General features: G+C 57.0%; 12 protein-coding genes across 12 annotated transcripts; 6 read left to right on the top strand and 6 right to left on the bottom strand.

The window, feature by feature from the left end:
* Positions 1-98: 98 nt before the first annotated feature.
* Positions 99-2,186, bottom strand: SCP_0102430 (hypothetical protein; the record flags this gene model as incomplete). The annotated part of the gene is made up of 8 exons (XM_027752482.1): positions 99-200; positions 263-899; positions 950-1,187; positions 1,244-1,347; positions 1,407-1,476; positions 1,531-1,659; positions 1,738-2,024; positions 2,086-2,186. The coding sequence occupies 8 exons, from the start codon at positions 2,184-2,186 to the stop codon at positions 99-101; spliced, it is 1,668 nt and encodes a 555-aa protein (XP_027608283.1).
* A 3,127-nt stretch (positions 2,187-5,313) lies between these two features.
* Positions 5,314-5,709, top strand: SCP_0102420 (hypothetical protein; the record flags this gene model as incomplete). The annotated part of the gene is made up of 3 exons (XM_027752481.1): positions 5,314-5,326; positions 5,373-5,428; positions 5,521-5,709. 3 exons carry the CDS (start codon positions 5,314-5,316, stop codon positions 5,707-5,709), a joined length of 258 nt encoding a protein of 85 aa, XP_027608282.1.
* Positions 5,710-7,281: 1,572 nt separating this feature from the next.
* SCP_0102410 (hypothetical protein) lies at positions 7,282-7,789 on the bottom strand (the record flags this gene model as incomplete). Its single annotated transcript, XM_027752480.1, has 2 exons — positions 7,282-7,515; positions 7,574-7,789. 2 exons carry the CDS (start codon positions 7,787-7,789, stop codon positions 7,282-7,284), a joined length of 450 nt encoding a protein of 149 aa, XP_027608281.1.
* Positions 7,790-8,818: 1,029 nt separating this feature from the next.
* On the bottom strand, positions 8,819-8,986 carry SCP_0102400 (hypothetical protein; the record flags this gene model as incomplete). The annotated part of the gene is made up of 1 exon (XM_027752479.1): positions 8,819-8,986. One exon carries the CDS (start codon positions 8,984-8,986, stop codon positions 8,819-8,821), a length of 168 nt encoding a protein of 55 aa, XP_027608280.1.
* A 1,246-nt stretch (positions 8,987-10,232) lies between these two features.
* SCP_0102390 (hypothetical protein) lies at positions 10,233-10,894 on the bottom strand (the record flags this gene model as incomplete). Its single annotated transcript, XM_027752478.1, has 2 exons — positions 10,233-10,772; positions 10,874-10,894. The coding sequence occupies 2 exons, from the start codon at positions 10,892-10,894 to the stop codon at positions 10,233-10,235; spliced, it is 561 nt and encodes a 186-aa protein (XP_027608279.1).
* A 54-nt stretch (positions 10,895-10,948) lies between these two features.
* SCP_0102380 (carbohydrate-binding module family 21 protein) lies at positions 10,949-13,680 on the top strand (the record flags this gene model as incomplete). Its single annotated transcript, XM_027752477.1, has 3 exons — positions 10,949-12,045; positions 12,106-13,559; positions 13,667-13,680. 3 exons carry the CDS (start codon positions 10,949-10,951, stop codon positions 13,678-13,680), a joined length of 2,565 nt encoding a protein of 854 aa, XP_027608278.1.
* A 5,174-nt stretch (positions 13,681-18,854) lies between these two features.
* Positions 18,855-19,991, top strand: SCP_0102370 (homeobox-domain-containing protein; the record flags this gene model as incomplete). The annotated part of the gene is made up of 2 exons (XM_027752476.1): positions 18,855-19,096; positions 19,205-19,991. 2 exons carry the CDS (start codon positions 18,855-18,857, stop codon positions 19,989-19,991), a joined length of 1,029 nt encoding a protein of 342 aa, XP_027608277.1.
* A 426-nt stretch (positions 19,992-20,417) lies between these two features.
* SCP_0102360 (hypothetical protein) lies at positions 20,418-21,686 on the bottom strand (the record flags this gene model as incomplete). Its single annotated transcript, XM_027752475.1, has 1 exon — positions 20,418-21,686. The coding sequence occupies one exon, from the start codon at positions 21,684-21,686 to the stop codon at positions 20,418-20,420; it is 1,269 nt and encodes a 422-aa protein (XP_027608276.1).
* A 421-nt stretch (positions 21,687-22,107) lies between these two features.
* Positions 22,108-22,597, top strand: SCP_0102350 (hypothetical protein; the record flags this gene model as incomplete). The annotated part of the gene is made up of 3 exons (XM_027752474.1): positions 22,108-22,397; positions 22,448-22,452; positions 22,506-22,597. The coding sequence occupies 3 exons, from the start codon at positions 22,108-22,110 to the stop codon at positions 22,595-22,597; spliced, it is 387 nt and encodes a 128-aa protein (XP_027608275.1).
* A 183-nt stretch (positions 22,598-22,780) lies between these two features.
* On the bottom strand, positions 22,781-23,652 carry SCP_0102340 (54S ribosomal protein rml2, mitochondrial; the record flags this gene model as incomplete). Its single annotated transcript, XM_027752473.1, has 2 exons — positions 22,781-22,961; positions 23,015-23,652. 2 exons carry the CDS (start codon positions 23,650-23,652, stop codon positions 22,781-22,783), a joined length of 819 nt encoding a protein of 272 aa, XP_027608274.1.
* A 468-nt stretch (positions 23,653-24,120) lies between these two features.
* On the top strand, positions 24,121-25,946 carry SCP_0102330 (RuvB-like helicase 2; the record flags this gene model as incomplete). The annotated part of the gene is made up of 8 exons (XM_027752472.1): positions 24,121-24,123; positions 24,201-24,261; positions 24,317-24,514; positions 24,573-24,766; positions 24,822-25,022; positions 25,084-25,302; positions 25,357-25,595; positions 25,661-25,946. 8 exons carry the CDS (start codon positions 24,121-24,123, stop codon positions 25,944-25,946), a joined length of 1,401 nt encoding a protein of 466 aa, XP_027608273.1.
* Positions 25,947-26,469: 523 nt separating this feature from the next.
* SCP_0102320 (hypothetical protein) lies at positions 26,470-27,122 on the top strand (the record flags this gene model as incomplete). Its single annotated transcript, XM_027752471.1, has 5 exons — positions 26,470-26,472; positions 26,530-26,652; positions 26,711-26,779; positions 26,833-26,913; positions 26,973-27,122. The coding sequence occupies 5 exons, from the start codon at positions 26,470-26,472 to the stop codon at positions 27,120-27,122; spliced, it is 426 nt and encodes a 141-aa protein (XP_027608272.1).
* Between the last annotated feature and the right edge of the window lie 115 nt (positions 27,123-27,237).

Here is a 27,237-nt window from a genome sequence, read left to right as displayed (position 1 = left end):
AACCGCTAGATCTCGATCACGGAACCTCAGCTTATGAGTATAACACTAATGATACATGTACAGTGCCAGTTGAATTCTCAAGAAAATCAGTACGTGCTTCAGCCTATAGTCTCTGTCACAGTCTGCCAGAACCGATTGCTATCCGCAGATAATCCGTTAGCCATGCGGAGCATGACAATTAGCCCACTCATGCTCGAAAACTAGCGGAAGGAAATTATCTCGTCAGTCCTCAGCGACACAAGACACAAACCAGAAAACTCACTCCATTACCTACGAAGACTTGTGCACGTTGCCCAATGAGCATATCCACTGCATGTTTTACATACCGCTCTTCGTGGTTCACGACAAGGTCCCTGCTGCTCGCGATGTTCGCCCAAACGCCCGTTGCGCGCAGCGCGCGCTTGAGCTGGTCCACCCACGCGGTGTCTCCGTTCGTCATGATGTATATGTACATCAGACCACGCCCCGCCGGCGTCGCTCGCACCTCCTGCACGCGCTGGACGATCTCGCGGATCGTGGGGTAGCAGTTCTGAAGGTAGAGCGGCAGTCGGGCCTCTGTAGTCGGGTCTGTGGGCACCACGAATTTGTCTGGAAGGTCGGGGAACGAGTTGTATCCCGTGTAAGATGACCGCCACTCCGCGAGGTCGTGGCAATGTTGTTTGAAGTCGCCCCGCCGGATATGCAGCGCGAGCAGCCCCGGAAGTGGCGCGTACCTTTCGGCGCTCGTCGTGAATGGCGCACCGGTAAGGTAGGGCGCCTTCCGGTTGAATGGAGCAAATACCAAACGGTTCACGTCGAAGGCCCGTTCCACGAGGGGGGACCAACCGAATTCCGTCAGAATTGGAGACTTGGAGAATTCCGGCCAGACATCGAGCAGAAGGTTGGGATCTCCAAATGTACTAGGGTATGTCTCAGGGGGGAGAACTACGAGGGATGCTGGGACGCTCACTATATGTCGAAGATCGACCACGAGTGCCTGGGGATCTGGATACATGGCTCGTCAGTGGCGGTAAGTACTTCCGCCCACTTGTCCACCATCTTTTTAGCGGAGAGTCCACCCTCGATCTTGTCTCTGAGATCCTCGTTCATCATCGTCACCGGGCTGGGGCACACTTGGTCCCAAAATTCTTTCTTCACAGACCGTGGAAGTCCTGCCTCAGTAATATACGGCGCTCCTACGGTCGGCCCTGAGAATCAATGAGAAAGGAAGCGTAGGAAGGATTAATCAATTGTTCGCACTTACCTTGGATCAGGGCGGTAAGAGGTATACGAGAAGGAATAAGCTTCCCGTTGTAGTCACTATAGTCAGAACCGTCCTCGTTCCAGGTATAATTGTCGAACACAAGACTAGCAGTAACAAATATTCTTTCGATATTTCCATCGCATGAAATTTACTGCGGACGTACGTCCTGCCAGACCGATAGGTCAAGTAGTGAATGAGCAGCAATTCTTGCATGACGTTTCCCCAGCCCGACGCTGCCGAAGTGAGGAAATGAGCTGACGCAACAGAATACAACTCCTGGTGCTCACATCGTGCATGATTTCCGACCCAAAAATATTTACCATGTCGACCTTCTGGGAAAGGCAGGCTAAGGTTGTGCTGCGGAAGTTGAAGCTCTCGTTGGTGGTAATCAGAGTACAGCGGCGGGTTCAGTGGGTCTTCATGCGCCGTGTAATAGTGGCCAAGATGTGCATCGTTGAGTTTGGACTTAACCAAAAGGGTAACGTCGATCTGACCGTCATAGTACTCAGCATAAAAATCGAGAGTGTGGTCTTGTGCAGCGCTTTCCTGGTCTTCAGGGTTGTAAACACCTAGATATTTCCCCGAAGAGAGGTAGGCATTCTTCCAGGGCCTGAGCTTCGTGGAGGGAATCAAGAAGGACAAGAGAAAAAGAACCGATAGAAACAGAGCGAAGACAGCAAGGATGTTGAAGTAGCGTTTGGTAAGCCATAGCGATGGTCTTCTTGGGGGCTGCTTCGAAGTATTCGAATAAGGAAGCGAATCGCGTGGCGACAATGAGGGGCTACGAGACAGCATGGGGGACCTGAACATTTGCAGTGAACGGATGAAAACGAAAGACGTACGGTAGAAGCAGTGAACTGCTGCGGGGGGCATTATTCGTACCGAGGTGGACGGAACCTAATCGATTGAGATAAGTTACCTCACTTGGTGTTGGAACTGCCATCCTGGCCGCTGCGCGTGGCGCTGGCTCTTATAATTAACCCTAAGTGAATATAAGATATCAGCCAAAATTCTAAGCATGCCAGGATCCCAGCTCACACGAGCGATCTATGCAACCATGGAGGTGCGGTCCAACAGCAGGAATAGGGATGTCTGGCCGCCGACGGAGGCTTTTCCCCCCTCCACGTGAAGATAACGTTTCAGCACGTGGCCGCGAACTTTGACAACGACGCCAGATTTTCACTTATTCTCAACAGTGTTATTTGACAAATTGTCCCCAAATTATTCTCTCGAGTAACCTCGCTGTAGAGTTCCGCACACAGGAACTTCCCCATGTAGTTCGGCGAGTTTGTCATGCACTTTTGCAACATGTTTACGGTTTGACCCAGCCCCGTGTCGCGTGTCACGTGCTGCCGGCATCAGACTCGGAGGGCCTCCACGTCCACCTCAAACAGAAACTCAGGCCAACGACTTGGATTTAGCAACGAGTTATCACTCAGCGTCTATCGATGAGCATGCGGTAGTTCTCGTCGCAGTGTGCCACGGTCTGCAGCGCATGTTCTCCGATGGCGCACCTCGTCCGCCCTGGTAGTCGGCATCTACGTACCTCTCTATTCCTCAATGGACTGTCACAATTTTGCAGAACAAGGCAGTTTCTTTTCTGGCCACATCACAGGGGTATTCTGGGTAGAATAGCCTAGTGGGAGGGCAGATACTAGCGTATCTTCTTCCAAGAAGTGTCTTCATGAGTAGTTTCACCGCAGAAAAGACATTGCGAGCCTCGGGACCCAAAGTTTTACATAAAGGAGTATCATCCGACATGATCGACACTGTCTATTGCAGCAGTAAACGACAAACACGACGCTGTCATGTGGCTGACGACTCGCCAACGAAAAAAAAAACACGATTGTACGGACCACCGGCTCTGCTCTTCCTACGCGAAAAAAGGTAAGAAAAGCGCGACAAATGTCGAGCACTAAGATATCCGGTTGATATCCGCCCTGTTTTGGCACAGACCAGCCGTTTGAACATAAGAGAGGCAAGGTCTGCAATTTGACTAGAGGTGCGTTGAAAAAGGCTCAACGGGCGCTTTTCTGGGTTTTATCCAGAATGGGCGCCTAATTCGGAGAGAGGTAGTCTCCCGTACACTCTGCTTCAACCTTCGTGCCTCAGGATATCCGTGTCGGACGAGAGAGGCCGTTCTGACCTGACAGCAACATATGGACTAGTCCGCGGTTTCATTCACCACAGTGCTTCAATAACACAGGATACTACCTATCTTTTCTGGAAACTTCTTGGCCAGGGCTTCCAGCTACAACATAACACCGGGACCAACATTCCAACAACACAACTCATCCCCGGCCAGTGTCAGCGAGCCCGGACATACACATGGTTCGTTCAGTTTCAGGTTAGAACCCCTTTGAACAGCAGTTGACTTTACGTGTTTATGCCATCCCAGCTGCACTTGTTGTTGTGTCCATCTCGCCCATAACACCTTTGCAAGCCCACCCCGCTCAGTTGATGCAGTGCCAGACGTAAGTAACATCCTCGTGCTTCTCTCTTCTTCTGCCAGTGCCCCACCTCTGTGCGATGAGTCGACAACGATAGACCGCTTCGAACCCCAATGCTCACAGCGACGTAAGGTGCATTTGGGGTCCTTCTTTTATTGGCTCGTTCCCGGCGGTTTCTGAAGACGCACGCAGGACGAGATGCATCTCATCTTCACTATTCATGTTTCCGCGTCATACCCGGTGGCGTCGTTCCATATTTTCTGGCTTCGTTCTGTGTCGATTGCCATGGAGTTCATGTCGGACCGTCTGCGACGCGTCGATCTGCAGCCCTGATCCTCCCGTTTTTACCGTTGATCATCCAGATTGTGCCCGCCTCTCCCACTAAACATGGGAGCGTGCCCCGAGACTCGTCTGTCATGTCGATCTGCTATGTATCGAGACGATTTTGCCCAAGACTTTAGTTTCGCATCTTGTGCGCCGGTGACGCCCCGAGTACCTGTGTTCGTCGCGCACCGGTTTACTCCGCTCCACAAACTGTGTTTTTCGCTCTGTGTGTCTACCAAGATTTCAGGCGTCTATGGTTTTGAATTTAGCTGCCCGCAGCTTGTCCAGAGTCAGTTTTCCCAGTGTGACGCTTCAGGAGTCTGCGAAGATCCTGCGAGATTGGTGGAATCCTCGGTGGCGGTGACGGTCCCTTTTCCGACACTCTTGGCGGGAAATTGCCGTGGATGGATCTGCGGCGCACTATTAGAGTTGGTGGTCTACGGTACGGTGTACGCGAATCGGCAATACGGTACGAGGGCCCTCAAGATTGGTTAATGGTCTTTCGGACGTGCGACACCGTAGAGATCAACTCTGTCTCGTCAGGACGTAACTCCCTGGCTGCGATCTCATGCATATGAAGAGACGCACGGCAGATCGCCCATAAATGTCTGCTCTGTCTTCGCCTATTCCCATCGTCGATCTCCCAAACGCGGTGCTATACTTATCTATTCCCTCGCATTCAGAGAATAGAGAACAAAGAAGAGAGTTGATCAAAATCTAGAGCGCGCTGTCCACGGTCCGACGCAGTATGTGTACTTCCAAGGTGCGTAGAGTGGTCTCCGTTATCTTGGCACAGGATTCGCTTCGCGGTGATGCTGCGTCTGTAAAAGCTTCCCAGTCACTGGCGTGCTGATGGTGGCATCATGCGTGCTGCAGGTGTTATCCGTGTCCCGGCGCCGCCATCATCTTCGACATCGAAGATCGCGGCGACGTAACGCACGGACGAGCCCATGAAGATTCGACGACTGCCATGTCATATCTAGGCTTCTACCTAAGGCGATAAATGTCCAGCGGCGCATGTTGTGTGTGCCCACTCGTATTGATGTTGTAGGCCTGCTTCCGCACGCTGGATCTCACTTGCAAATAAGGGCGCACTAGAAGGCGGGCATGATTGATGAGAGCAGTTAGATTGTGCGTCCCTGCGACCCGTGGGGCACCTCGCGGTCGTCGCCGCACCGATGATCTCTCCAGTCTGGTACGCACAGCAAGGAGACTCTTTATCTCGTCCATTTTGTCTAACCTTGTTCCTTAATGGAATGATGCACCGTATGGCTGATATATCTCGTGCGGACCGATATGCCCTTAGTTTGTGAGTCTTCGCGCTCTCCTTCCTTTTTGCTGTTAATGCTGCTCAGGGTCGGTCGGTGAGATACAGTGGCAGATGCGGCGGATCTGCTCCCCGGGCCGGAAGGTGTGTCTTGTCGTTCCAACACAACGAAGTCCGGAAACTCACATAGGCTCGCGCCAACTTACGGGCATCTCCCGACGCGCTGTTGTTGATAGTCTAAGACTGATCCAGATAGCACATGTTGCCCTCCCTTCCGGCGCACGTTGCAGCCCCACGTGTTGGCTGCTCGCTATGTGGTACGCATTAGGATATTCGCACAGAAGGCGGGCGTCGAAACGCTTTGGTTTCTTGGTGAACTTGCGTATCTGCTTGATACTCATTCTTGGGATTTACTGAGTGCATAGCGTCCTGTTGTAAGTTCTCATGTTCTGCGCCTCATATCGCATTCAACTCGATCGTAATCTGCAGGCATTATGGGACATGCTCGTGCCGTGAGCTAGTCAGGTGCGCTCGTGTTGCGACATCAAGCTGTTCCAGTGCTAGCGACGAATACATTTCAAGTTGGTCGCGCACGAGTTACCCGATTGAGATCTCACATTGGTGGCGTTCGGGGAGACGTGGTGAACAACGTTGCCACCACTTCTTTTGTTATCTAACGTCCTTGCATCAGGATATCTACTTCTACGGATAATCGCCATGCAGTGAGGTGGAGGTGAGAGTTCTCCCGTATGATATAAAGCTTCAAGGCACCCACAGTCGATTGGCTGTATACTGATGTCAGAGAGGGCAAAGGACAGGCTCTTCACGCGGCCATCCTAGGAATCGAGACTCGGTTGTGAACGTGCTCCGTCCCAAGTGTACTAGACTACCAACGAAACACATTTCAGAGCGGCCCTGTGCGTGTCGTTGTGTACCTCCTGGAGCCCAGATCAACACAATGGACGCGCCCTCGCCGATCTGACAGCTCTTCACTATCGTGCGCGTCTGGCCTGGACTTCGTTGGAGTTCTCGGTGCCCACCACGATCAACTCTCGACGTTACTAAGCGACCATGTCGATAGCGCAGTCCCGAATACGCCCGTGCAGACGGTCTCCGGCTTCTCTCTGTCATCTCCGCGCCTCGACTCCCTCCGTCATACCTACTCGTGGCGCGAGTTTGGCTTTCTTCTGTGTCACGATGGAATACCACGCATCCTGCGCCACCGCGGCGCGCGGCTAACGATATCATCGGCCATCGAGCGCCCGTGCTCGAGGAGGTCAATATCGAATTTGGCAGGCGCCACGCCTGTGTGACCGTCTGCAATATTAATGTGCCTTCTCGGCTTCCCACCAGCCGGAGGAGGGTCGTGCGTGCTGACAGCGACAGAGTGACAGGTCTTGCCTGGTGCGAAGCCGGCGCCGGAGGGTGGAGTCCCAACGGACGCGGTTGCAAATTTGCTATGTCTGTTCGATCTCTGGATCTAGCTGGGAGATTCTGGGACGTGTCGTTGTCGTGGAGCTGGAGCTGTTGTATGTCACCCCGCCATGACTAGGCTCTACTCGAGCGGGCTTCTGCGTCGAGCGGGGCGCTACCTGTGCTATGTGCTACGCGGTGACGCGGGTCTATCGATAACGAGGCAGGCGTGGTTGAGGAGCTCGATGACGGGTGGCTCCCTGCTGTCACTATTGCTATTGCTCTTACTATTGTGGTGCTTCCCAGTGGGTACAGCATCAGCAATGACCAATGCCGGCTTCCTCATTCGCATTCTTCATCTTGTTCTTTTTCTGGCGTTGGCTTTATTGAATGCCGGCGGTGCTTCGCTGCCAGAAGCCGCAGCAGCGAGTGCTTGTTCAGTATGGCAGACACAGGACATAGGACGCCGGATAGGGTAGGGAAGCAGGCAGGCTTCTTTACGATCAAGGAATCGGCGTGTCGATGATCATGAAGCGTGAGTGCAATAATGCCCCGGTGGTCCCAGGGTGGTCTCCTACCTTCTCCTACCCTCCCCCGATGCTTGCGCTTCTCGTACTATCAGTAATCACTCTGGCGTGGCGTCCGACTGCTTCCCAAATCCATCCGATATCTATGTGCGCGATAGGCGCACTCGGCAGCCAGATACTTGTCGACAGTGGGGCTGTTGCTCGTTCACGCTCCTGCGCTTCGGCTTCGCGCTCGATTATGCACATGCATGACTGCGTGCGCTTCGGCTTCCACTCTTCGTGATGGCGCATCTGTTTGTACGTACGCGTGCGTAATCCTTAGGTGCTGAGTGGGGGGAACCGTACGCACTGGCTGAACCACGATACGATCAATCCATTCAAACCGGATATAGACACGCTTATAGCAACGGCCTCCGTCGACGACGGTACGAGCGAGCGTGCAGTCCGCGCGGTAGGTAGTAAGAGCACAATCGCGAATCACGAACCAGGACGGACGGGGAGTCCCACGCTGCGACAGAGGCCCTCCGCTCCTGATGGCGGTAGATGGACAGGACGCGTGCAGCATCGCCTCGACGATTCGACCCCGGCCTCGCACCAGGGAGCGCCTGAGCTTGCGGGCCCGCGTGCGAGCGCACCCGCCGCGAGACGGGGCGCGCCAGCGGTCGGAGGGCCGCCTGTCAAGCAGCGGGACGCAGTACGTACCCTTGTCCGCGGCGCTGAAGTGCGGAGTGTGCGAGGGCGAGTTCTGGCTCGCGTAAATCTTGTTGCACGTACAGCACGCAAAAAAAAAGAAAATGCCTCTCACCGACCCCCGAGAGAAAAATTCTGTGCTGCGGCGCGCCTCCGTCCTTCGCAGGTACATAATCGTGGTCGTGCGCTCTGCGCGAAAGTCGTGCGGCCGTGCGCTTGCGGGCGAGAACCCGACGTGTGCCAGCCAGATGTCCGTTTTGCCGATGGGACACCGGCGTGCAACCCCTTCTTCTGTTCTTCGTCGTTTGTGCCGCCCGTTCCTCCTGACGAATCTGGGCGAGAATCCGAAGGCGCGTGCTGTCCTTCGTTTGTGCGCCCTTCGTGGTCTGCTGCTGCACTGTAAGCACGACCAGCGCCGGAGCGAAGATTGCTTTGGCATGTCAGGTTCCAAAGAGTGTGAGCAGCGATAATGAAAAATGCCGCCAGGGGTGCGGACTGGGATGACCGGAGACTCAGGTCGAAGCAGTCGGCGCGCCAGGAATCGGGGAGGCGGCAATCGGCTCTCCGACTTTTTCTCCTGGAAAGCGCGAACACAATTACCTCTGGAGAGGGCGCTGCGCAGCAGAGGACGTTTCTCGCGAGGGGTCCCGTTTTTGCTGATGCAGACACCGGCGTGGAACACCTTCTGTTCTTCGTCTCAGCCGCTCGTTCCTCCTGTCAAATCTGGGAGAGAATCCGAAGTGGCCCTGTGGGAGTGGCCAGGCCAGTAAGCACACGCACGGCCGGAGGTGCGAGCGAGCTCGCTTCTTGTTCAGAGGAGTTCGGAGGGAGTCGATCAATCACGTCCACTTGTGCGCCCTTCGTGCCGATCAGAGTCCATCGCGAAGGGGGGGGGATGGGTAGGCTACGGCACCAGATCTCTCTCTGGACCCTTCTCCTCCTCGTGGAACTTGGAGAGGTATTCAAGGGGCTCGCTGTCTCGCCAGGCCAGCAAGCCGCGGGAGGCGCCACGCTCGGCATTAGGATGAGAGGCGCGCGCGCTACGCCACTTGCGAGATCTCTCCCTCTTCATTCTTGTCAGATCGGGGAGTCCGAAGGGGAAGACCTCCAGCGGCAGATCAGTCAGCGGCGGAGACGCTCTTATGCTTCGGTTTTCGGCGGGTCGGAAATATACCTGTGAGCGAGGGGCGGTCGACGAGACAGCACACGAGACGCGAGACACTCGTCGCCGCGCAACGATTTCGGCCCATCTGTCCTTCAAGTTCAGTTTGTGCGCCCTAGCTGGGTGGTGTGGTGTGCTGGATGCACGACCGGCGTCGCAGCGATTGACTTTGCTTTGGCGCCGGCCGGGGTTGTAGAGAGTGAGTACTTGAGTAGGGAGGGATAGTATACAATGCCGCCAGGGGCACGGATTCGGATGACCGGAGGGAGAACTCGGCGCGCCAGGAATCGGGGAGGCGGCAATCGGCTGCAGGTGTATCCCAGCGTTCAGCGTTCAACGTTCAGCGCGCGAATCTCGCTCTCGAATGACGCTTAAATTAAAATCCAAAGTCCAGGCCCGGGTGGTAAGAGCGGTTTAGAGAGAGAGGATACGAACCCGTACGACCGATAACAGCGTAGCAGTCGAGGATACGACGCAGACGGAACGGAGGGCTTGGAGAGTTCGGACCCGCCGCCGAATTTGGAAATGAGAATTGAGGATTGAGTTAATATTTGGGGATCCATGCGCGGAACAGCCGGAGCAAGGCGCACGCCAATGACGCTGGGGCGGAATATGGAAGGTGCGCGATAAGGCGTCAGTCGGACAATTTCGTATTCCAGTCAGACTCGATTATCGAATCAGGCAATCGTGCTGACGCGAGGAGCATTAGAGGAGGCTCGGTGCTGGAGAGGGCGTGCGGCGAGAGCCCCGGTATGAACGGGGAGGCGCGTGTGGGTAAGCGCTGCACTCGCCGGGGGGGCGGGAGGCGCGCGATCGGAGGGCGGGGCGCAGCCGGCGGCCACCCAACGCAGAGCCGGATACGACGGCAAGGGGGACCCGTCGTGCGGGTTTCAGATGCACCGAAGCGGATAGGCGATCTGTTCCTGGATCTGGTTAGCGGGAGGCAACGGGCGCGTTCTGCGTCGAAGCAACTCCGAATCAGCATTCAGTCAATCTGCGCGAAGCGATCTGGCGATAGGCGCCGGAGTCTGTGTGCTTGTTTTGGGATGGCGAATTCGAGCGATGCGCGCTGTGTTCTGTTCTGTTCTTTTCTGTGTTCTGAGCTGGTGTGAGAGGCGGATGGGATCGAGAAGACGGGGGTGGGGCTCCGCGGGAGTTATGTTGTCTGACTGTTGCATCCGTGGTGGACCGGGTGCGGTGGAGTGATTTGTGCGCGAGATTGGAAATGCGAGTGCCTGGGCAGCGATGGCTGGATGGTGGTGGACGTGAACGTGTGTCGCCGGGAGGAGGGCGAGGACAGGGGAGTGCACGCGATGCGAGGCGAGGCGAAGGGGACCAGGGTAGGCGTACGGTGGAGGGGACGTGGATGGGATTGCGATGGGCTAGGGCGAAGACGAGTGCGGGGGATGGGAGGTGGTAGAGAAAAGAGCCCGATAGGGGAGGAGGAGGGCGGAGGAGGGGAACGACGATTGGGGCGATAGGAATTGAAGCGACGCGGTCGAGAACGTGGCTGGGCGGCTGGGATTGGTCTGGGGATTGGAGTGGGAGGATCGAGAGGAAATACACCCGCCGGCGAGTTTGGCGGGCAGCGCAGCGGGGCAGAAACTGGGGACTGCAGAACGGGGAGGAGCAGTACTCGCTCGAGATGGAGGGGACTGGGAGGAGGCGAAGAGGGAGGTGTGGAGCGGAGGATTGCCTGAAAAGGAAAGGATAAGGCGGGAGCACGTGGCTTGGATAAGTGATGTCAGGAGAGAGAGATACGAGAGGCTGGGCGCGATCCAACAAAAGGAGGCGCACCGCCCTCTGCTCGATCCCCATCTCTCCTCCTCCTCCGTCCGCAGACCTGAGCTTGCTCACCCAACGTCTTCTGCGATGCCCTACTCCACGCCCCACGACCACAGTCCGTCCTCCTCGCCCCCGCGCCATCTCTTCCAGCACAGGCGGACTCGCTCCAGCGGCGCATTCTCCGACGAGCGAGGTCCTGGCGCATTCGTCTCGCTGGGCTCTCTCCCGCGCTCGCACAAACGCGCCGTCTTCCACATCAACGTCCCCGACGACGACCTAGACGACAGACCTCGTTCTGCCCTCTCCCCGCGCAGCTCTCTCCGTCTCTCCATGAACGCGGGCACGTTCTCCCCCTCCATCGAACCACCGCCCCGCATCGATATCCCCCCGCCCGCACCTACCTCTGTCCCTTTTCCCACGTCCTCTCCGCTCTCCCCTACTGACCGCAATTCCCCATTCATCCCCTCCTCCTCTACTTCCCGCACCTCTCTTCCCCGCACCCCTTCCACTCCCGTCATCCTCTCCAACGGCAAGCCTCTCAAGCCCTCTCTCAAGTCGTCCTCCTCCTCCCCCAACATCCAGGGCCTCGCCCCCCATCGCGCCCACTTCCGCGCCCAGTCTGCCCCGAGCACCCCCGTCGGCCCCAAGAACGTCCACTTCGCTGAAAACGACGAGGGCCTCGCGACCGTCCGCGTCTTCTCCCGCTCCGGCAAGCCCGCCAGTCTCTCCGTTCCCCCAGGCGAGGAAACAGAGACCGAGACAGAGGCCGAGTCTTCCGCCCAGCCCCCCTCCTCCTTCCCCTTCCCCTCCCTCTCCTCCTCCGAGCCCGTCATCTACGAGATCGACTCCGCCGTGCAGCGCACGTCCCCCGTGCCCGCCCCCAGCCCGTCCCCCTACGCGAACGTGCACCTCGAGACCCTCGCCCTCCCCCGCACCCACCCACCGGCCCTCCGCGGCACCGTCCTCGTCCGCAACATCGCCTTTCAGAAGGCCGTCGCCGTCCGCTTCACCCTCGACGACTGGCAGACGACCAGCGAGGTCCTCTGCAGGCACGTCGTCTCCCTCCCCAGCCTCCCCCCGCCCTTCCCCCACCCGAGGACCCTCGGCGACGTCGCGGGCAGCATCGCCTCCGGCAGCAGCCCAGAGAAGGAGGAGCAGCTCGTCCCGACATGGGACAGATTCAGGTGCGTGCCGCGCGGTTCCCTGCTAATAGTTGTTTCCTGACGAGTCCCCCCTCGCTGCAGCTTCGTCATCCGCCTCGAGGACTACGCCTACAAGCTCGGCGAGCGCACCCTCTTCCTCGCCGCGCGCTACAACCCCGGCTCCGGCGGCGAGTGGTGGGACAACAACGCCGGCGCGAACTTCCGCGTCGCCTTCCGCCGCGCCCCCGCGCCGTCCTCGTCCGCGCGCACGTTCGAGGGATCCCTCGGGCTCGCGGGCATGGGCCTCGGCATGGGGCTCGCCATGTCGCCCCCGCCACCCCACGCGCCGTCCGCCCACGCGCACGCCTCTTCCAGCCAAGCGCACGCGTCGCCCACCCACGCGCAGCAGCGCACGTTCAGCCCGCCCAGCACGCTCCGCGCGACGCCCCCCACCGGCGACCCGGGCCCGTCGGGGCTCACCCTCACGCGCCCCGCGGCGCCGCCCGCGCTCGCGCGCTCGCACTCGTCGCCGTTCCCCGTGGCGACCTCGCCGCCGCCCCCGCCGCGCGTCGTGCAGCCCGAGGCGTCGCACCCGTCCTCGCCTGTGCTGCGGTTCGTCGCGAAGCGGCTGAGCTTGTCGAATTATGCTGCGCCGGCGCCTGTGACTGTCATTCACGACGCGGAGCCGCAGGAGCAGGAGCGGGGGAAGGAGAGGGAGCAGGGGGCGAAGATCGCGTTTGCGGGTGTGGACGGGGAGATGGTCACGCCGCCGTTGACGCCGCCTGGGAGCGTGCGGGTGCGGCGCAAGGCGCTCGTCCCGCCTGCGAGTGAGGTGCAGCGGGAGCCGCAGCAGGAGCCGAAGAAGGCGGCGTCGCCTCCGCGCGAGCTTTCGCCGCTGGAGTTGCCGGCTGCGGCTTTGACTGTGTCGCCCGAGGGCTCGGGTTCGGAGGAGGACAAGGCGGCGGGGGAGGGTGCGAGTGCGAAGAAGACTGCGAGTGAGAATGAGAAGCCGGGGATGGAGATGGGGATGCTGAGCCCGCCGAGCTCGCCTGTGCGCGGCCTGGGGCTGCAGATCGAAGAGCACGAGCAGGAGCAGGGGGAGCGTGGGCACGAAGAGATATTTGGAGAGGTCGACGGTGTTGTGGGCGTGCGTGGAGCGGAGCACGAGGGTGGACGCTACGAACATGAGGATGCGGAAGAGCGTGACCGCGAGCACGAGCACGAGGCGCGCGATGGCAGGCACCTGGACGATGACTTTGGCGAGCACGAGCACGAAGAGCACGAAGAAGAGGAGCACATACCGGACGCCGACCGCGACTACGCCCGCGCAACGGCCGCCCCCGCGCCCCCCTCGCCCTTCCAGTCCGACTCGTCTTACGCCGCGCTCATCCGGCAGTGGTGCTTCGGCGGCGCGTCGCTCTCGCCCGCGCCGTCCCCGGCCGCGGCGACGCCCCCGCCGAACGGCAACGGCGTGCTGTACGGCGCGCGCGCCTTTGGGTACCCCTCCTCGGTGGGGTTTGGCTTCCCGGCGGCCCCGGACGCGGGCATGGTTGGCGGTGAGTGCTCCTCCCCTCCCCCGTCCTCCGTGTTGGAGGAGTGAGCCGGGCCCCCGGGGTGGGGGCCGTGTGCGCAGTGTGCTGATCTCCGCTTGCTTGTTTTGCAGCGCACATGCGGTGAACGCCCCCCCCCCCCTCCGAGCGCGAGCGCCGGCGCGGGTGCACGTAGTCGAGTCCACGATCACGAAAAGCGATGAAGTTCACGAAGGATATACGCCCGTCTCGATGTTGTGTTATACTATATGAATGCTTGTTTCCGGTGCTGCCGCCGCTTGCTGTTTGCTGTGAACGCAGAAGCGGCCGCGCGTCCTGTCTTTGCTCGACCTCCTTCCTTTTCTGCGCGCCCTCCCGACGCGCGTGACCCACCCCCCCGGTCCCCGGTGTGCGAGATCCGTCCGAGGGCGACACGGAGCGCTTGCGCTGTGGTGCCGCTTTTGGGCCTGCGGATGGCGGGCGTGGGCTGCGTTTTAGCGATGTACGTACCGTCGTTTATCGCCGTGCGCCTGCTGGCCGTGATGCTCATATCTGTCTGTGATGCCCGTAGGACGTCTCTCCCACCGCTTGTCGCGCGCGTTTGACCCACCACCACACTTTGCTTGGATACGCGAATTGGTTGTCTTTCTTACCCGTCTCCCTCTTCTTCCTTCTACTCCTCCCCCTCGTCGCGCGGAGGATGACGCCTCCGCAGAAAAGGACCCGCGGTCCACAAAACGTAGATGCTCCCGTCCACCCCCCGCTCCTCTCTCACTCGTTCGACTTCGTGTGCGTGTATGCTCGTGGGCTTGACGGCTCGACGTGTGCGTGCGCCCGGCTCGGTTACAATACTGTCTCGCTCGTCCGTATATCTCTCTATCCGTCGCCCCGTTGCTGGGGCGATGTCTTCTTACATCTCATCGTCTCGCCGTCCCGTCACATGTCATCTCTCTCGCCTCCGCCGCTGTGGTCTGTGCCCGCAGCTGGTGTACGATAATGTGTTTTGTGCTCGTCGCTTCTTTTTTTTTCTTCTCTGTGCGTCGTCTCGTCTTGTCATATGTACTACTACGCAAGCACCGCCCTCTATCGATTCGATATCTACCCGTCCCCCATCTTACACCATTTACCGACTCGTGTGCACTCCATTTCCGTTTCCCGTCTCCCGTCTCCCGTTTATCGTTTCTGCAATTTGGTGCCGTTGCTCTTTTTTGTGTACTACTACTTACTACTACCCGCCTATGCGGTTCAACACACACGGGACGGACAGTTCTACCTGCGCGCCCACCCACAGAAGACGTATCGCCGCTCCGTCTCGCGTCTATACACGATATACATAGTACATCTGCTCTTTTTATCGATATCTCTGCGTTTCTTGCTTGCAGCTTTTACCTACACACGGGTGTATTATACACGACGTACACATGCGCGGCACGTAAAACACGTATTTATTCGTAACCCGCCCCACGGTGGGCGGGGGCACATCCAACCTGTCTGTCTGTCTGTCTGAGTTACTACGCGTGATTCGGACTTGCCATGAGTGGTTGCATCTTGCAGTTCGACTTCCATGGGTGCGAACGGAAGGTGGCGCGAATGGAATGCGAACAGCCTCTCTCTGGCTTCGTACGCATGCACGGCACGTAACACGTATTTATTTGTACCCGCCCCATGGCGGGCGGGGGCATACCACCTATCTATCTATCTGTCTGCCTAAGTTACTACGCGTGATTCAGACTTGTGAGTTGCCATCTTCGAGTTCGCCTTCCATGGGTGCGAACGGAAGGTGGCGCGAATGGAATGCGAATAGCCTCTCTCTCTCTGGCTTCGAACGAACTCGCTTCTCGTTTTAGCGCGGAGGCCACCCAAGGTCCTCCTCCTCTTCTGTGCGGCTCGCCGTGGGCCGTCGCCGACTGCGCAATCGTCTTACGTCTTACGTCTGCGCTGGTATCCTTCACGTTCTCCGACTCTCGCACGCGAGGGCACGCGATCATATACGCTCCATCGATATCTGTCAGACCTCGAATGGAGGCACAGGCCGAAGATGATCACTCGTGTGTGCATCATACGCTCGTCATGGGCCCGGGACATACATATGTAGTACAGCTGCTACCCAAGCGTACCAAGTCCGCCGCGGGACGGGGCTTCGCGAAGGCGGAGACGGTCAACTGACGGTGCGTGCGCGCACACAGTGGGAACGCGCGCCGTTTAGGCGATTTGAGAACGATGGTAAGCGTAGAGTTGGTGGGATAGACGGGGGGTCACGCGGCGCGGTTGCTGCTGCTACGTGCTTATCTCTGCGTTGCGTTGCGTTCTTCGGACAAGCTTTGCATTTGATCGATGAAGACTCGGATTGGCCGCAAGAGGCGGTCCTCACCGACTGGCTTTGAACTCCAGTTGTAGACGACTCGGCGGGTACCGCACAGGTGGGGCTGCGGCCGACCGTGACTGTGCAGTGCGTCCACATCCACAATGACATTCCACATCCGCGAAGTCTACCACAATCGAGAGGCGCGGAGGCGTGCGTCAATTTGGAAATCGGCTCGGGCAGGGCAGGGAACACACCCGGGGCCACATCTACAGTTCCAGAGGTGGCGCGCAGCTGCTAGATAAGCTGCGTTTACGGCAAGGTGAAATCGCGCACATCGCACCTGGATGATATGACGAAAGATGGCGATGACGGGTCGACGGGCGTTTCGTGGGTCGGTCCCGAGGGCGCGCCCTGCATGAAGAACGATTTACCACACGACTGGCAGCTGGCGCGCGCGCCTTGGAGCCCCACAGCGATCGCTCCACACCGCCCTCGTGGGGCAAGGTGAAAGCCTGGGATACGGAGGCGGTGGCAATCATGGCGCCGATTGAGAGCTGGTTCGTGACCAAGAATTCGGGGGCCCTTTATTGTGCCGTGGCTGGCGTCGATAAGAAGCACCAGTGACAGCGAGGCAAAAACACCCGGCGTCCGGGAAACGCTTGGTGGAACGCGTAGTGCTTGGAGCGCAGACTTCCCGACCGCCTTCCACCTTTCAAGTCTGGAATATTCGCTGTGAAATACTTGGCGAATGCGACGGTGGTGGGAAACCTATAGGTAATATAGTGCTGGCGACTAGGCCAGAATGATCAGGAGGGTAGGAAGCGCGGTCACCAGTGGCGGGCATTGTGCGGACGAATTCATTCTAGACAGAACGTTGCTCAGTAAGGCCAGAGTATAAGGGTGAAATTCGCACTGGGTTCACCCTTGTCGCGCTAGTCTGGTCATACAATTAGTCGGGCGACTTGACTTGACTCTCGGCCGAGGAGCAGCAGCACTCTCGCTGACACAGGCCGCAGTCAACAGACGACAACAGAGATCTGGTAAGGATCGAGGTTCTGCGGACGAAGGATCGACATAGAGGCCTAATTTGGCTAGGCCGCTAAGCCAGATCAATTGCTAGATCTGCAACTTTGCGGTTTTCATTTTCCAGCACGCACTTGGATACATGAATTTGCAAAGCTTGATGGTCCGCAGCTCGTGGGACCGATGGACGCGTTTTCCAGCGCCGAGACGATCACGTATGGTGACGGAAAAAAACAATTCCTGCCAAGGGGATTTAGGCAACTTCGAGAGAAATAGTATGGGATTGGAATCAGACAGACTGGTTTCTTGCTGAAGAGGGATTGGAGTGGGCTTTCATGGCTGTATGATGCGTCACAACGAGCGCATAGGTCACGACCATTCTATCGCTGACTTGACAACATTGCGAGCGAACGCGTTGCAACGCAGATGGTATTTACGATCCCGAACTGCCCCGGAAAGCATTTAAATATCCTTGCCGAGACCCAATCGAACGAAAGCGAACATACCGCACGAGAACTTTCTCCACTCTTCGCTCCTTCCACAGAGAACGCTCAAAGATACAGTTGTAGCCTAGTGGGATCGAGCCATGTATGTGGTCGGAAGAAAATCTAGTGCTAGCACTGTAATGCTAGTACGCTCAATCTCTCGTGAAGATTTGCAAAATTGAAGGGAAGACAAAAGGAACTTACCGGATACCACCGATCTCTCAAGCTCAGGATAGAAGATGATCTTGTACGCGGTCCGAAATTTTCAGCCCGGCAATTCGGAGGGACAACTGAAGAAAGTACAATATGACTGGGCCATGATCGCAAAATTTTCCCTTCAGGCGTCTGTATCGATCTGAAGTCAAATGACAATCACCAACACCGCATAGTATACAAGACTTTTAGAAGCACACCTAAATGCAATGCTGAGTGTGACCAAGGAATGATTTCTTGACGCGCAAACATATCACATCGCACCAGTGCCTTAAGGGCAGTTTTTCCTTCCGATGGACTTGAGGGAAAATTTTTAGTTGCATTCAATCCTGGCGACTGATGATCTTATGCCCTTCCTCGCTAGAAGAAAAAGACACAATCCAAATGGGATAGGCACAGCGATCTTGAACGAAGTAGCAGGAAATTGCGAGCGTAGTGAGGAGATATGTACATCCGACAGGGTCTTAAGTTTTACTCTCCCGTCTGTGATCATCCCGAAATCAGTCAGTTACTGGTAGCGAGAGATAGCATAGCGACAGTACCTTCAGCCTTTGAGGGCTTGTTCTGTCGATGGAAATGTCTCTTGAAGCACGACGCGGCTGAAATGACGGTGGATATTGATCAGAGGCATCTAATCCTGTACGTGGCTTCACTTAGTGGACTGTATGTGACAAAGTTGATGAGTTCGGTTTTGACCAATAATGCTTCGACCACGTCAGGACTCGCCGATTTGCCAGGTGCAGCTTCTTCAATCAGCAGTACGACCAAAATACTGCCAAAGTAGCTACAAGGCAAGTTTTGTAAATGCATTGCTATAGCCCAACCAGTGTAGTTACCCGCGGCGAGGTTTACACCTGATGATGGTTTCAGTCCTGCAACGAAATTCGAAACGTAAATGACGGGAAGCACAACCTACCTCTATCAACCGCTTACGCTGGCTCTGCTCACTTCCAACTACCGCACAGTTACAGCATTTCACAACAGAGTTCTGAGAATGTAGCTTGGACGAATGGGTGGGCACTAGTAAGCTTCAACCAGTATTGTTTACGCCAGTGGGCGTCTATGGGCGTTTAGGGAAACACGACGATCACGTGGGAAAGTTTAGCGGGGCCACGTGAGGACGCGACGCGACGCGCCGCACTGGCGTGACCGACGCGACGCGTTTGTTGTAGAACACGCATTTCCTTGTACGTACGCGCAGGTTCGTCCTTCATAAATCAACACGCGCTTCTGTCTTCTCCGTCTTCCGCTCTTCATCCTCCCCACCTTCTGTCGAGACCTCCCGTCGACACCGACATGTCCTCCCGCGCCCAACCTCTCTGTCGCAGCTCTTCTGCGTCCAGCATCGCATCTGATGATACGACCCAAAGCTGCGATACCGTCGACACCAGTGTCTCCTCCCAGAACAATGCCGACGTCATTCGTCGTACACGAAAGAGGTTCACGAACGTCCAGCTCATGATGCTCGAGCATCTCTACCACGAGACCTCCCACCCGACGAGAGAACAGCGCGAAGGTTTGGCAAGATCAGCAGAACTGTGAGGTGCTCCTCTGGATGTATCATGACGGGTCTCTCTTCGCTATTGTTTTTCCTTGCTCTATTGTTCCCCTTGTCACACAACGAGCAAACTAACGACGCCTTCCAGGGAAACGCGCTCCGTCACGGTCTGGTTCCAGAACAAACGTCAAACCGAACGTCGCGTCGCGCTCCACAATGCGACAACTGGTGCCCCACAGTCCGCTCTCTACTCCACCCCCTCAGACTCCACCAAGCACCCACGTCCAGCCCGACGCGCCTCGACCGACAAGCACACCCACACACAGCGTCCCCTTCTCGCCGGCCACCTCTCCCTCGACCGCGTCGCCGCGCGCTCCGAGCGTCCGTCAGCACCGTACCCCTCCCGCACGCCTTCTCCGCTCAGCACCTTCTCCCCAGCACCCACTGTCCCCACGACTCCCCCAAAACGCTCTGCCTCGCTCTGGGAGATGCTGCCGTCGTCGCCTATGGTGTCCCCTTCTGCGTTGGACCCCAAGGCGGAGCGCACCCTCGTCGACTTTGGCCGCCGCCGTCTCCACGGCATGCGCACGCTCGAGTGGGCATGCGCCGCGGCTCGTGTGGAGGGCCGTGTGGAAAAGGAGCCCGTGCAGGAGCAGGAGTCGGCAGAGCGCGAACCGTCCGAGGACGACATGGTGCTGGACCTCGGCGAGGAGGACGTGCACGAGGCAGTGGCCCCGAAGACTACCGTGTCGTGCAGGCTGCACAATGGCGTCGAGAGCGAGAAGCCGAACAAGGAGAACATCAGAGTAACGGCGACATTTGCTGTGTACGTCCCCGTGAAAATTCGAAGAAAGTCGGGGCGGGAGGCGCCTGAGCTGCGCGATGAGGACGTGATGAACGCTGCGTTGGCACTGTGCGGGCTGGGAAGGAGTTGAGGGAGCGGGTCAGTAGTATGTGCACGATTATGCATAGGCATATGCGCACTATGATCAACCTTAAGCATCGGCTCGCGTCTGCGCAGGCAGACGATGGCCGGATTTACGAACCACTAAAGTATGACGTTTCTTGTCGATAGCTGTATACACACTATACTTTACCGATGTACCGCTCCTTGACTTTATCCTCAATTGTAAAGCCTTTCGAAACCTAGCTGTGTCCGAAAGGATAGAAAGCCGTGCACAGACCATCGTCCAGAAGTCCTCTAGGGGTCATGCTGACACCAAGAATCCTCATGAGCAAGATTCACAACCGCTTCTGAGGGCAGAACCTCAACAATGATTAGTATCGTAGGATGCAGACATGAATGCAGATCACCCAAACGACATGAGAGCCAGTAAGCGTGAGCATCTGCAACCAAAAAATTAGCACGACACCCATCCGACCTTGTATAATATATATCCACTCTCGTCCGCCCTCCCCATCGACTCATGCCGGCCCAACCTCTCCATCTGTAAAATAGCCAACTTCAAATTACCCCCACCGCCCTCATGCTTAAAAGAACCGGTACTTGCAAGCGGGAACACCTCCGTAACGGTGTCGCTCATGCCTTCGTGCCGACCCGTTGGGCGGAGTGCGATAATGAGCCAAAATACGCCCTTGGGTGCAAGGAGACGCTGTACGCACGCGCGGATCCACTGCGGGTGGTGCGGGTGGTACACGACGTCCGCTGCGAGGATGACGTCAAATGGGGACGCGAGCGCGTCCTCGTATACGGGGAACTGCCAGTCCAGTGCCTGTAGGGAGATACACGGTGGGGACAGCAGCGAGGAGGACGGAGGGCAGGGGAAGTTGGCGTCGATGTTCGTTTGCAGATTCGCTAGGACTGACTGGTGGAAGTCCGTCGCGAGCACCGTCGCTGGGTGTACGTGAGGGTGCTGCTGCTGCTGCTGCTGGAAGACCTTTGCGGCAACGATACTCAGCAAACCCGTGCCTGCGCCGAGTTCGAGGACGCGCAAAGGATTGGCGGCAGAGCAGGACAGAGAGAATGCTTTTGGGTCCGCGCAGATGCGCTCGGAAAGGACGATGGCGCTAGCCCAGCTCTGCAACCCCACAGAGGTGTGGTCTGTGCTCAGCAGCGGCGCGTCGTTCAGTTCCACCTCAACCGGGTGCGCGCCGGGAAACGCGAAGATACGCGTAATCGGCTCTTCTTCTTCGTCGTCCTTACCAGTGAAGAACGCCAGGAGAGACGCAGCTGCGTCTACGAGTTCCATGCGCGCGTCTGAGTCAGCGGAGTCGGCACCGGACGCGACCCAGACGTCGGAGCGCGCGGCGAATCCTGTGAGCCAGCGAATCACAAAATCGCGCTCAAAGGAATCCGACCGGAGAACATCGACATCGAACTCGTCTGCGTGTCCCTCGCATTCATCCTCCACCAGTTCGTCCTCGTCTTCTTCGGCAGAAGCGTATCCGGAGTCGGGCACGGAAGTGTCGTGTATAACGTGCTTCGGAAGATGCTTTTCTGGGAGTGCAGCGGACTCAATAATTGGGGGTCGTTCCAAGTAGATCGAGCGGAGGTTCTGAAGCGCTTGGGTGACCTGCTCGGGCGAACAATGCTCGAGGCGGGCGAGCGGGGGCAGGCTGGATGTGGGCGAGGTCGGGGTCGGGATCGGAGAGACAAAATAGTGTCCCATCGTTAATATGCTCTTTTCTATCTTCTATAACTTGGAGTATATGCGTACGAATTGCCTGGATCGTCTATGGATATAGGTGCTGGCCGGGAATTTGAGCAGCAGGCTCGGTGCGTCTAAAGGGTATTTTCTAGTTTTTGATGCTGGGCAGAGCAAGAGGACGGTGAGACAGCCAAGGGTATGCGTAGAGGCCTGACCCTTGGCCGTCATTCATCCTCCATGAGGACAGGCATGGTGATGAGAGTAAAGAGACAAGAGGCGCAGGCGCACCGCGCGCCGCCAGAAAATGACAACGTTGGAAAGAAGTTTTTAATCTTATCTCATGCGGCTATCTCCGGTACGTAGAGGCTCTTGGACAACAACCGTAAACTCGTCCTACGAGATCGAGACAGCATTCGTCCTGGCGAAGATTCACAGTTTCACTATGTCAGCTGCGATAACCGTCACCTACGAATTGCATCCTCCTCCAGACACACTTACAACGGGACTGTTAAGCACGAAGACCCACCAGTTCCCGGTTGCTGACGGTGTGCAGTCGGGAAAGGAGTATTACGAAGCACTCAGGCGGGCAGTAGCCGATGCTAAGAGTACTCTTGGGGACGAGCTTACAGCATGGAGGGATGCTGTGGGAACTCGTGAGCAGGAGAAAGAGAAGAAGTTACCCGCGAAGATTGAAGAAGACGACGAAGAGGAAGAGGAAGAGGAACCAGAGGAGTGAGGTGGACAGTAATATCGCATTGTGCTACTTGCGGCATCATGCCCAGTATCGGTTCGTGTCAGTACTACCTTATTCCTTCCGCCCAGATTGACATTATTGTTCAGAGGCGCCGTCAATTGGCGATCAACGCGATTTCGTGGAGCATAACGCGATCGACCAATATATGGCCGAAGTAAGCCTGGCGGGTGGGTCATGACCAACCTCCATGAGCAATGAAGACATGCATATGTGACTGTCGAAGAATCCAGCCAACTGAATTCTATATGGCGTCTTATGTTCAGTCAGAGACCCGTGTGTGGAGGAATAACTTGAAAGCCGTACGACAGACTAGCACAATTGCAGAGAGCCCGGTGTACGTCGAGACAACAGGAATATAAGTCTAGTTACTGCGTTTCTCCTTGCCCCGAGGCCTCTCGCGCACCACCATTTTATTACTATTCTTCGGCCCCTTGGGACCAGGTTTACGCGTCCGCTTGCCCTTCGTCAACCAGCCCCAGATCGAGCGCGGCTGCTTGTTTCCTTTTGACTTTCCACGTCCACCTCCATGAGGATGGTCACATCTACTCCAAGCATCAGATAATTTTTAGGACTACAGTGTAACAGATTAACGCACCTGTTCATTGCCATACCTCTGACGTGCGGTCGGCGTCCAAGCCAGCGACTCCGACCCGCCTTGCCTAAATTCCGGTTCTTCCACAGCGGGTTGCTGACCTTTCCAATGGTCGCGACACAATCCTGCAGCACCTTCCGCACCTCACCACTCTGCAGGCGCAGCTGCGTATACCTCCCGGAATCCTCGTGGGCAATTATCTGCCCGAATGCCCCCGCTGAGCGCACAAGAATGGCGCGACCCTCGGGGTCCAGCGCTATGTTATGGACGATCGTGCCGGTAGGGATAAGGCGGAGCGGGAGAACGTTTCCGGGCTTGATGGTCAACGCACGCAGCATACCTAGCGCAAGCGAGGACGTCGAGGAGGACTGCGAGGCCTGCAAGGCCTCCTCCGGGACCTCGAGCGCCTTGCCGCGCAGGTTCCTTGAGTCGACGTAGCCGGGGACCAAGCCATCCGGGATGCCCTGGCGGAAGCTCTGCACGACATGCCCCGCGCGCAGGCCATCGCAGGCGAGGATGTAGCTCCATGCCTTTCTGCCGTCCACGCTCGCGTCGCGGTTCTTGATGAGCGCGATGTGTGCCGAGCGTCCCGGGTCGTACTCGATGCGCACGACATCGTGCGGACCTGGCTCGGTGCGCATGAAGTCGACCAGACGGATCCGCCGCCTATGCCCGCCGCCGCGGGAGCGCACGGTGATGTGCCCGTGCTTGTTGCGGCCGCCTTTTTTGCGGAGGGCGACGGTGAGCTCTCGGAGGGGGCGGCCTTTGTAGATATGGGGGTTCAGCGGACGCTTGAGGTGGCGGATACCAGGTGAAACGGGCTTATATGTTTTGAAAAGGACAGAGGTCCGTGTCAAGGCTGCGTTGATCTCGCTGGGCTTCAGCTGCTGTGTCGCGACCTCGGTAGCATATTTGCGCGACCAGGAATTTGTCTGTGAGAGAATGCGCGAGCTGGAGGACGAGGATGGAGAAACGAGAGAGGAGAAGTAAGAGCGAAGCAAGCTAGCCCCGCATCGTGCAGAAAACATGCCACCGTCGACGCTCGTCGCCGCTCAAGTCGATGAGGTCGCGAGCGCTTATTTGGACGACGCGTTTCTCCAGTCGCGATCATGGTATGTCCGCGCCCCCATCCCCTTCCCGACTCTTTCTGTTCTTACTCACTGAAAACATTCGATATGTGCTTTTATAGGCCGCACAAATTGCTACGGGAGCCTCAGAGCTCCGGGACATCACAAAAATGGAGCGGATAGGTGCGCCACAATTTTCTCTAACTCCGGTCCGCGCTCACTCTATGGCGTACTACAGGTGCACACTCGCACATCCGTGGACTAGGCCTCGATGACCGGTTAGAACCTCGCGAAAACTCCGAGGGTATGGTCGGGCAGGCAAAGGCGCGCAAGGCGGCGGGCATGATCCTCAAGATGGTACAGGAGGGGCGCATAGCGGGACGCGCCATGCTCTTCGCGGGTCCACCCTCGACAGGGAAGACTGCAATCGCGTTGGGTATCTACTTTGCAAACCTGAATTGTACTGTAAGCCGTGCTGATATGACTGCATTCAGGTATGGCGCAAACGCTGGGTCCAGATGTCCCGTTCACGATGATCGCCGCGAGCGAGGTTTTCTCGCTGTCGATGTCCAAGACTGAGGCGCTCACACAAGCGTTCAGACGGAGCATTGGAGTGCGCATTAAGGAGGAGACGGAAATTATTGAGGGCGAAGTTGTCGAGATTCAGATAGACCGGAGCCTGACCGGCGTGAGTGCCCATGCAAATATCTTGCGAACGGTGCTCTGACCTGTTGTAATCCCAGGCAACAAAAACAGGGAAGCTAACCATCAAAACTGTGGATATGGAGACCGTCTACGATCTCGGTACCAAAATGATTGACGCATTGTCAAAAGAGAAAGTCACAGCAGGAGACATTATCGCAATTGACAAGACGTCTGGAAAGGTGTCCAAACTCGGACGGTCGTTTGCACGCTCCAGAGATTACGATGCGATGGGCGCAGACGTATGGCTTGAGAATGCACTCGTACAAAAAATGCTCACTGACATCTGCTGTGGATTTCCAGACCAGGTTCCTGCAATGTCCAGAAGGAGAAGTACAGAAGCGAAAGGAGGTCGTGCACACTGTTTCCCTTCATGAAATCGACGTCATCAACAGTAGGACGCAGGGTTTCCTCGCCTTATTCGCAGGCGACACGGGCGAAATCAAGCCGGAGCTGCGCGATCAAATTAACACCAAGGTTTCGGAATGGCGAGAAGAGGGAAAAGCGGAAATTATCCCCGGTGTGAGCACACATATAATTTGGCCTCCAATCCTCGCATTGATTTTGCGCACGTAGGTCCTTTTCATTGACGAAGTTCACATGCTTGACATCGAATGCTTCTCTTTCTTGAATCGGGCACTTGAGAATGAGTTTGCCCCGCTTGTAATTATGGCGTCCAACCGCGGCATGGCGCGCATCCGCGGCACAACTTTCAAGAGTCCGCATGGGCTGCCCGCCGACCTGCTCGACCGGGTGCTTATTGTCACTACGCACCCATATTCCGACCATGAGGTGAGGCAGATCATGCAAATACGGTGCGTCTATCCCGCTCTTGCCCCGTTCCCGTGGTCTCTGAGTCTATTATGGCACAATGTCGCAGATGCGCGGAGGAAGACGTCACGCTTAGCCAAAAAGCAATCGATGTGCTCGCCCTGATGTCGAAGGAGACCACGCTGCGGTATGTGCTGAACCTGATCTCGTGTGCCGACACACTCGCTCGCAAGCGCAAGGCGGAAGTGGTCGACATCAACGATGTGCAGCGGGCGTATTCATACTTCATAGACGAGAAGCGCAGCGTCCAGTGGCTGAAAGAGCAGCAAGGGGTGGTGTACGAGGAGGGGGAGTCCTACATCTCGGCGAAGAATGATGTGATGGACCAGAGTTGAGCGGCACAAACGCAATTGGAGGCCAGGGTGTAGTGCCGCGTAGTGTATATTTTGGTGCGCTCATCCTCTCTTCCTGCTGCTGCGCATTCGCTAATGGCTTTGGGTGGGAAGGTTTGCTTGTTCGTCACAGGTACTTCTCTCGTATCGCATGGCAATGTCATTGAAATGAACATACGAAGAGACGGTAATTATCCGCGTCGCCACGAAGCCGTCAGATAAACTTTGAGTCTGCTAGCGCCATCGTTCCTGCACGTTATCATTACTGATCCAGATCCGAACCCGTGCCCAATCACTAATGTTGTCACGTACCACGCTTGGTACCACCGCATCTCGCGGAACCTTTCAGTACATTGGCAGCTGACGCTGTCCAATCATGACCGACAGACATGCATGTCTTAAGGCGGAGTCTTGGAGCCAATAGCAAGACGTTCTCTGACCTCTCCGGCCTTCCGCCGACCACATCGTTCTCCGGGACGTTCCAACGTGCTCGCGGTTCGAAACTTTACTCTTATACTCGACCAGCATGGTAAAGAGCGGGTGTATCACCGTCGTTCACGCTAGGGATCTGATGCAGAGTGCCCAGGTATTCCACCCCAATCCTGTCAGGAGCCTGTCCCGGTCTGCGCAAAGCGTTACGGTGCGGTCTGCGCAAGGCGTTACGGCGCAGTCTGTGCTGCGAGTCGACGAAGCCTTGAGCTCGAGTTCCGTGAGTCTCGGAGCTGATTGGTACGTTTCTTTTGCAGCAATGTCCTGACTATCTACAGCAGCGGCTCGACGGGCGTTCGACGTCGAGGAACATCCCCTCTGCTACCCCTTCTGAAACAAGCACGCTAGTATGTTTCATGGGCTGCCCCCGCTCGCACGAATGTCCCTGACCCATCGCTAGGTTGATTTTCCTCTCGCAGACGATGGGTCGACTGGATATGTCCAACAGCAACAACCGCCGCAAGAGGAGGCCGCCTCAGATGTACGTTCATTCATCTTGTTTCGTAGGTCGGCCTGTTGAGTCACCTCCCCCCTCGCAAGGACTCCGACGATGCCCTCGACGAAGACTTCCAAGCGTGGACTATGACGAAGAAGAAAAAGAAGACCGCGACACGGATGCAGGGCCGCGCTGATGCTGCGCGCACATCCAGGTCCACAGATGCGCAGGCGGCGCGATCCTTCGTCCGATGATCTGGGTCTCTCGATTATGTGGGATTCATGCATGCTGATGCTAAGAGGCGAGTGCTAGGGTGCCTGGGTGTTTCAAAGTAGAAGTGCGCCTCACCCCGGCGGCTGTGGGGGTATT

This window comes from Sparassis crispa (genome assembly GCF_003851025.1).
Source record: "Sparassis crispa DNA, contig_000000F, whole genome shotgun sequence".
In the NCBI taxonomy this organism is placed as follows: Eukaryota; Fungi; Basidiomycota; class Agaricomycetes; order Polyporales; family Sparassidaceae; genus Sparassis; species Sparassis crispa.
This window is presented reverse-complemented; position numbering and strand designations above follow the sequence as displayed.